The following is a 9,850-nucleotide window of genomic DNA, read 5'->3' on the forward strand; positions in this document are numbered from 1 at the left end:
AACTAACGAAGTTACGAAGCAACCAGTAAAAAAATCCACCAAATCGAAAATTTCCTTATTTGAAGTCGGTTAAAAAGTATTATACTTTAATGATTACTGTTCCCGTTTCTGTCTTCACTCAGCTGTGGTTACACAATTATTTAATGGTTTAAAAAATGAGATCGTAATTGCCTCGCCTTTTCCCATTTATTTAGGGTCGGCGCAGTATGTTTTCTTTTTCCATAAATCCCTGTCAACTGTCATTCGCTTTTATGCATATCATCTTTCACACAGTGCATCTACCTTTTCTTTGATCTTCCCCTCCCTTTACATCCATCCACTGGCATAGTTAACACTTTCTTTAAAAATGAGATATATCGTAAATGTCACCTTAGTCCGCAGGATTGGCAACACATAACTGACAGCATAGGTGTTACACCACGGTGTATGATATTCATGCCATGACGGTATTTATATCTATTGGCGACAGTTACCACTTTTCATTATGTACTCAATTAGTCTATCTACTTTTATGTAATTGTTAAAGAAATACTAAAATCAATTGGAAGTATATTAAAATTTATTGTAAGTACCAACTTCCAATATCATCTTATCACAATAGAGACCTGACGTCAATCAGAACAAAAGATCTGCACAACTACCAGTATGTCTTCATTAACATAAAAATTAAGTATAATGGTTTATTGTTTACGAATAAATATGATATATAGCTCACAGTGTCTTCACTGTCCTTTATTGCATATAACAATTAAAAAGATATTTAATTTTCCAATAACATTATTTGTATATTTATGTATATTATAAATTATTTATCTTTATATACATATATGTACATACATACATACATACATATCTGTCACGCCTGTCTGCCATTAGGGTAGACAGAAACAATGGAACGTCAAATGCTTCGATTCAAAGAAACCTCTTTCGCTTCTTCCACATTCTTCTTCTTTCTACATATATGTATATATATTTATGTGTTAATTTATGATTATAAATTCAGAAATGAAATATTTAATAAAACTTAATCTGTATCATTAGTATTAAACTGTACATAGTAAATTAAAGTAGCTTGACTCTTTATGAATGTATTTAAATTATTAATAAATTTCGACTATTTGTTTAGAGTGTATGTGAGAATGGCGCCCTCTAATATTAAAAGTTTTTAGTCTGCATTTGTTATAGAGGCCTGTGATGCCAGTTTCCGCTATAGTATGAAGCAAGCTAGAATAATTTTGAAGTAATCCAAACATAAATTAGACTAATTCAAAAGTTTAAGCTAGGATTCGAATTGCCCATTTAAGTTCCTAAAATTTTTTATATATATTTTTAATATAGAATACATATATCATACACTTGAATGGTTAGTCGCGTACTACCAATGCGTCACGAGATACCCGCCGAGTCGATTATCTGTTTGTCGCATCGTCTACAAATCTCAATTGACTTGACTGAGTGACAAACGTCCAAACAGAATCATAATTCTTTCATGGCACGAATGGCAAAAAAAAGCCGAACCACCTGATGGAAAATGGTGGATGGAATATGAAGATTAGAGAACTATGACACCTACTGTACCTGTCATTCATTGTCATCCCTGAGAATTGTAATAGCTCTGTACATTGTAATTATACAGCCATATTCAACACTTCTTATTTAAACATAGTCATGCAAATATATACAATGGTCAATTGCAGAATAGACAATCCTGCAAGTCTTAGCCGTTGTTCCTTGTACGCACCGCAACGCTGCATGTGATTGCGTGCACGTCGACTACTATCGGCACCGCCGGTTCGCACCTGTACTGCTCAGTGTGCTCCCACTTATCAGGCTATTTCTCTGCTCAATTTTCTGATTACTCAGCAGCCAGATATTAAAATATTTATTGATAAATTAGATATTTTTTCAAATGTTGTTTAATTTTTTTAAGTTTGCAAAATAAAGCTATGACTCACTACATATTTTGGAATACTGTAAATGTACATAGCAATTTACAAATAAATAAATAATCGGCAAAGAAATTAATTAAACTGAAGTACTCATGCGGACGTGATTGGATGTGTGTGTGTAGTACATGCGCGTATCCGTGTGTGGGTGCGCGAATGTGCGCTTACGCATGTGTGTAGTAATTTAGCCTCTTTATATTATTCCTCATGATTACCAGGTCTGGTGACAACGACACGTGTGACCCATGCTTCCCCAGCAGGCATGTACGCACACAGCTCTGAACGCAACTGGGAGTCGGACGCTGACGTCCCAGACGAATGTCTCGCCATGGGCTGCGAGGACATCGCTCATCAGTTGGTTTTCAATGAGCCAGGCCGCAGATTCAAGGTAAAAAATCCATACCTACTTACTATCCTTAATAATATTAAATGTGAAAATGAATTTACTTCTATGTTTGTTTAGGAGTAATTAACTTTTAGCGCTTTAATGGTTAAGCAATTATGAAATTTGTTATGAACGTAATACCTAATGAACCTAATAGCATAGGCCTCAGGAATCTTAACTCAGCTTGTTTTCCATTCAAAGGACCATATAAAAAGTTAAGCTGTCAAGTATTTTGATTATTCCTTTCGAAATTTTTTATTGAAAAAAATAAATAATTTTGTCTATTTGCGCATTTAAAGTTAATTACAGGGTTACAGCCATATTTCTCTAAAGAAACAATTAAAAAAACTTCAAAAATTTCGAAATAATAAAAATAAAAATACTGAACATGTGTCTCCTTAGAATTAAAATGATCATTGATTATTTTACTCTACAATTATGACAAATTGTATTTCCAATTTTTTTTATGAATGTAAAAGGAAGGATAATTGCCTGCATTGTCGATATACATATGCTGGCAGGTCATCAGTAACGGATGATAAGTTAGTATGAAAGCAGGTTATTTGGTCTATCATAACTAATTCAACAAGAATTACCCGGAAGGACAGGAACCAACAACAGTAACAACAGGAACTGCCTGGATTTTAACCTCATAGGGCTGGCAATGGGGCTATTAGAGCTCATTATTAACAATCCCTTTCCTCTCTAACTTTCCAGATTATACTTGGTGGCGGAAGACAAGAATTCCTCCCCAACGTAACAGGCAGTACAGGCAGAAGACTTGACGGCGTGGACCTGATAGAGAAGTGGCAGAAAGACAAAGTGGAGAGGAACGTGTCGTACGCATACGTTAATGACAAGAGTGAACTAATGAAGGTCCTTCATCCTAGCTTTTTCATTAACCTTAACTTTTTGATGATGCACATAAAAATTTGTCGGTTATCGATTAAATCACCAGTTAGTGTAACAGTTAACTCTCAAAATTATTATATATTTGATGCACTCGGCTGTGTCATAAAAAATTAAGTTAAATCCAAATAAACAACCAATGCATCCATTACTATCTTATTCCCAGGTATACAACTCAGATGAACTCCCAGAATACCTACTGGGCTTATTCCATGACGACCATATGGCATACCACCTCAAATCTAGCAGCAACCAACCTACTCTCGAGGAGATGGTGGAGATCGCCATCAAAATGCTCAGCAAAAGTACCAAAGGGTATTTTCTTTTCGTTGAAGGTAATATTTTTTTTTATTTCCCATTTATTTCTATATACCACTCATATCAACTTTTCTTAAATATCTTCTATGTACAAACATCGTCTATTCACAATATTATTATATTAGAAAGAAAGATTTTCTTTCAAGCTTTTAATGAACTTGCAATATTTGTTTCTATATTAGTTGAAATCAAATCTCGTAAAATGAGCCAGTTTCTTCTGACCGACTTTACTGAAATTTTGCTTACATCTTTAATTATGGTGACAATATAATAATTATGCAATATCAACATTTAGTATATATTCAAAATGGCCGCCACCACAAAATGGCGGATTATATTATAAAAGCTTTTTCTTGAAAATGTTTAGATACAGTTCTGTTTTACTATTGTTACTGTAAAATAAAATGGATTATAAAATACGAGAATCAACCCGATCATTTAGGTAAAGTATATAAAAATAACTTTACCTTAAACAAAATAAGCCTATGGTACAATATAGCTATGACCCACACTAGGCAAAGCTTGTATCGTGGAAATCAAATATGATAATTAACTTGAATTATCCCAACATATTAATTAAACCAATCAATTAAAAGTAAATAGGTACAATCAATTTTTTATTATTATTACAGGTGGAAGAATAGACCACGCACACCATGATAGTCTAGCGCATTTAGCTTTAGATGAAACAGTGGAGTATTCTAAAGCTGTAAAGAAAGCCAAGGAAATGACCAACGAGGAAGACACTTTGATAGTAGTCAGTTCAGATCACGCTCACACGATGACTGTAGCTGGTTACCCCTCAAGGGGTAACGATATATTAGGGCTGGTGGATACAACGAACGGGGACGATGGAATACCGTACACTACCATCAGTTATGCTAATGGTAAAGCACCTTCCATTGGAGCTGATGGGAAAAGAGTTGATGTCAGTTTACATCAGATGTTTACTTCACGTAAGTCATTTTATTGTTAGTCGTTTATCAGTTTCTAAGAATTGAAGTCAGGCAGGTGAACGGTCATAAAACTAAAAGTCAAAACCTTGTGTAATATAAATAAAATTGTAGTACGTTGACCCCAAATAACTGAAATAATAGCAGGAAGATGATGATAATAATTGAAGTTGGTTTGACCACAATCTTAGCTGATGTCAAGTAATAACGTGGTCTTAGAAATTGACAGGCGGATTGACAACCGCAGTTAGGCTTTGGAGATGTTTTAAGAGGGACGCTGCTACCCGTCCCTAGCCCACCCTTAGTTGCCTTTTACGACACTCACGGAAATGGAATATACCGGGACCAGACGGCGTAGATAACTTATCGAAAATGAGTAAAATATAAATACTAGAAAGAATCTAAACTTGATACCGATTGGTTACCGCAAAATACTTTATAGGATAGGCAAAGAGATTCTTTTCGCTATTCGGTATTTGAGAATTCGGTATTCGGATCTCTTTCTTAGCTTTACATATATCTTTTCCATTACTAGTATATACCAATACCGAAGACTCCTTGCTGGTATATTTACTTTATTTTAATACTTTCTAGGAAACCCTGATTACTCGTACCCTAGCCTAGTTCCCCTCGACTCTGAGACACATGGCGGGGAGGACGTGGCTGTCTTCGCATCAGGACCCTGGCAGCACTTGTTCACCTCTAGCTACGAACAAAACGTAATCCCTCATCTGATGGCATACGCTATGTGTATCGGTGATGAGCAGCATGCCAATTGTAAATCTAGTGGAACCAATATTCAGTCTAGTATATTATATATTAGTATATTTTCTATAGTAATAACAATAGGATTATATTATAATTAGCCATTGACTTAAAAAATATAAGGTTGTGATTTGTCTATATTTTAATCGCATGCAGTAATGTTTTGCATTCATTTTGGGGCTCTTCAATTTGTATATGTGATTTTTTTTATACTAATTTTCAAAATTAGTTTTCGTATAAGTAATGTAAAATAATTTCTTTCCAACAATGTTTCCTATTAAGAAATATCATGCTTTTGTATATAACACAGGTTTTAATAAATATTTACATAGAAATAAGTAATGTAACATAATTATAAATAGCATCATAGTGAGAGAACGAATGTATTTCCATAGATTTAAAAGATTTTTCTGTAGTAGTGAAATATTTTTTTCAACTTGTAACCTTTTTTTTTCTTTTTCAAACTTGCATTTTCAACTTACATAATTTACCTTGTTCTTTTTTATTCATAGATATTTTACTATCAATTTTTGAAATTTGAATCTTTAATTTTTTCCTTTTTTCTCCCAAATTCTTGCATCTATCAACTCGAAGCTTATTTCTTTATTACAACACTCAAATTGTAATATTTTTTGTCAATTTCTAAGCACGTAGCATCACCTATTGTTATTATAGTTCATATTAAAAAATTGAAGTGCACCAAAATTATTGCATCATTAATGTTCTATATATTTCTATATAGTAAAATTATAAAAGTACATACAGAAAGTACAACATTTAAGAACAGAGGGCCTACCATGAAATGTTTTCCGAAATTTCGGGTCCGAACGAAACACAAATTGATGTGAAAATTACATTATATATACTTTAAAAAATATTTGAAATGCCAGAATATCATTCCTTTGGACATTTATGGTAGGATTTATGACGAACAAAAGGTTAAACTCCATTTACTGGATCGATTCCGTTATGAACAAAAACACGAAATTGAGTCCGAAAATTCGGAATATCATTTCATGGTAGACCCTCAGTTCTCGGAATGTCGTTGATTTGTGACAAACATTGAATCGAATTCGATCCAATCCAAAAATCGAATATTTACTTTTAAGGTTATTTCGATGAGTTCATATTACTTTCATGCATATTTTATTATTATGCAAGAAAAAAATATTTTAATCATGTTAGAAATAAAGTGTTAGTTACCCTTTAAGTTTTTATTAGTAATATTGCTTCCTGCTGTATATTTTTGCTTTGTATTTTATTCATAAGCTGTAGATCTCTGTAGATATTTATGACAGGTCAATTTATATTAGAAAAGTGTCTATTAACTATGAGCAAATATCAAACTTATTTTAAAATGATTATTACTAATTTGCATTTTTTCTTTTTGTGTACAATTTAAAAGGTAAAAGTGCCTTTTCTTTTAATTATTTTAATAACTTTTAGAAATCTTGTAGTTAGAATAGAAAATATGATATCAATAAAATAAAAAAGCATTTAATTAAATATAATAGTAAAGTTATAGTAAATTCTAGTTTTCAAGGAATATATTAAATATTCCTTGAAAATAAGAAAGGCAACAAATAAGGCACCTAAATCCATTAAATTTAGAATTTTAATAATTCTTGAATTTTTTTACAAACAAACACTAAATATGTTTTTTTTTTTTGTAAATATAATAAAATAAATAATACTACAAAATGGAAAACACCAAGATAAACAGACATACTTAAGAATAACTTTTTTTTTATTTCTACCAAACTATGAAATGAAAACTATTATGAAAATCTATAAAGACATTTCCAAAACTTCTCTCTGCATACAAACATCTTTTTCGTACTGTACTGGGTTGACTGGAAGAGATCTCTGACAGAGATAAGTCCACCCTTGCTGACAACATTTATAAATACATTATTTTATATGTAACTTACAAGTGCAATAAAGATATATATATATATATATATATATATATATATATATATATATATATATATATATATATATATATATATATATATATATATAATCTATTTTCAACCGACTTCAAAAAACGAAGAAGGTTCTCATAATTTTTTTCCCATAATAGGTGGAATTCTTTGATTAATTGATTTTCAAATAGTAATATAAATAGTGACTTATTTTAAAAATTTAATACCTACTGATGAAATTGGAATATTAGATCTAAATTTTCTTATTTATATAATAAATTTAGATATAAATTTATTATATAGGTAATATTTTTTTAGTAAACCGCCACTAGTACAGAATTATATTATAGTACAATAATTTCTAGGCTGTTATAGTATTAAAAACGTTACATTCCTATAATGCAATCTTAGATTATATAGATAGAGCATCAAGTCTCAAAAACGGGTCAACATTTTGTCAAATTAGCTGACTCTTTTTATATCAGTGTTCTATATACTTACGCATATAATGTATCTCGACGTATCTATATTTAATTATTTAATAAATAAAATTAGTTTTTACGCACTAGAAAGATGCAAAAATTATAAAACAAAATAAGTACAAAAGTTATAAACGAAACGTTCATAACTATTTATCACGCAAAATTGTATAAAAAAGTTGACCCGTTTTTCTCGAAGCATTTGTATGGAGAAACTCTATCCATATAATTCAATATTATAATGTACATATTAGATAAGTAATATAAATAATTAGTAGAATTATTATTTTTGTTGTTTTTTGTATAATAAATTGACATATTTGGATGTTTATTAGAACAACAAAATAAATAAACGATATAATGTAAATAATTCTTATTAATTATGTTTAAACAAAAATAAATAATATCTAGTATAAATAAGAAGTGATTGTTTTATTTTGTTTGTTACTTAACTTTTTTTTTTGTCAATTTACAAACACTACATTTTTTTTTTTTTTTTACATTGCATTTGGAAAAGCGTCATCTGTGTTTCTTGACTTGAAACAGTAATAACATTTACTTTCACCTTCAAAAAACATAATGCTTCAGGTGATACAACCATGAAGTTATGTTGAAAATACCAATAGATGGCATAATTATTTTATAACTAGCTTTTAACTGCGACTTCGTGTGTGTAGTCGGGATATGTTTTAATAGACAATAATAGAATAGTAACCCTATGCTATCGGTAAACACTGACGGGACACCAATGAGGGATGGGAAATGAGGAAAAAGCAGGTCCGTTACCCATCATGATGAATCCACAAGAATAGGCCACCACTTCCTTTCCCGTGGTTGTCATAAGAACCGACTAAGGGAGGGCGAGGGATGGGCCCCATTTAGATGGGCAGCGTCCCTTTTAAAACATCTGTAAAATTTAACTGCGGTTGCCAATCCGCCTTTCAAGTGTGGCAGCTACTGGCAAAACCCTCCAAAGCGGAGACTTATGTTCAGCAGTGAACAGTTAAAGGCTGTTATGATGATGACGTTTCATTCATTTATATATTTCATTATACAGGAAAAAGTTGTTGCTAATGGGAATTAGAGGCTACATTATATCAATATACAGTATATTCAGGTTGACTTTTAAGCGGTCCACTCTGAAAACTATTGTAGTTAAATTTAGATAGATTCATTACGGTTGACTAACTGACCTATTTTCATCCTCACCTATCATCATTCACTGGTTTTCCATTATCATATACCGATTTTTTTTATGTGTAATAATGGAATGGCAACCCCACCCGCGCTATCGGTATACTCCGGCGGGGCACCAATAAAGGATGATAGGTGAAGATGAAGCAGGTCAGTGACCCCATCGTGATGGATTTTACAAGAATTTAACACGATGGTTTCCAGGGGGAACCACGTGGAGATCGACTTAATAGGGCATATTGCTAGCAATGGGACTGTCAAACTCCATTGCTAACAATCCCTTTCCCCCTCTTATACGGATATTTCAGGCGGAACTACCGTACCTACTGTCTTACCTCTGTATTTTCATCCTTTAAAGAAACCACTATCTATGCATTTACAAAGGTCAAAAGGAAATGATGAGAAAACGCAATAAAAAATATAAAACGACTCCCCACCAGATGGAGTAACAACCTCAAATGCATTGCAAAAAGTCAGTGTATGCAAGCGACTCAGGACTATTCCTTGTGGCAGTCTATAGCGGAAACTTATGTTCAACATTAGACAGACAATGGCTTGGCAAATGGCAAAAAAGATTATTGGATTTCTTTTATGTTACGAGTATATTCAATTATTCATTTAATATTTCTTAGAATGATTCAATATGTACATTCCCATTTCGCTGTTAGTACGCTGAAAAACATATTTCTTTAATCACATTGAATATGACATGGCGTCTTTGAAAACAAATAAAAGCCCATTTCACAGAATAAACGTATTTCGTAAGTTATAATGTTACGAATTATTTTTATCCTATTATTTATTTATTCCTAACTGTTGTTTTTTTTTATACCACTGAGGTGGCAAACAAGCATACGGCCCACCGGATGGTAAGTGGTTACCGTAGCCTATGAATATCTGCATCATCATCTCTGAGACCGCGCAGTATGCGACCATTGAGGCTGTAGGACATGAGGACGAACTCCCTGTCGAT

General features: G+C 32.1%; 1 protein-coding gene across 1 annotated transcript in view; it reads left to right on the top strand.

The window, feature by feature from the left end:
• Window positions 1-8,106, top strand: part of LOC113513129 (membrane-bound alkaline phosphatase-like) — a 39,200-nt gene extending 31,094 nt beyond the window's left edge. The window contains exons 4-8 of the mRNA XM_026897106.3: window positions 2,165-2,334; window positions 3,049-3,207; window positions 3,407-3,575; window positions 4,191-4,514; window positions 5,106-8,106. Of these exons, the coding sequence (XP_026752907.2) occupies window positions 2,165-2,334; window positions 3,049-3,207; window positions 3,407-3,575; window positions 4,191-4,514; window positions 5,106-5,377 (1,094 nt within the window). The 3' untranslated portion in view covers window positions 5,378-8,106. The remainder of the gene's footprint in view (window positions 1-2,164; window positions 2,335-3,048; window positions 3,208-3,406; window positions 3,576-4,190; window positions 4,515-5,105) is intronic.
• The last annotated feature ends 1,744 nt before the right edge of the window (window positions 8,107-9,850 follow it).

Source organism: Galleria mellonella, unplaced genomic scaffold (genome assembly GCF_026898425.1).
Source record: "Galleria mellonella isolate WM207_F2 unplaced genomic scaffold, CSIRO_AGI_GalMel_v1 utg36, whole genome shotgun sequence".
NCBI classification, from domain to species: Eukaryota; Metazoa; Arthropoda; class Insecta; order Lepidoptera; family Pyralidae; genus Galleria; species Galleria mellonella.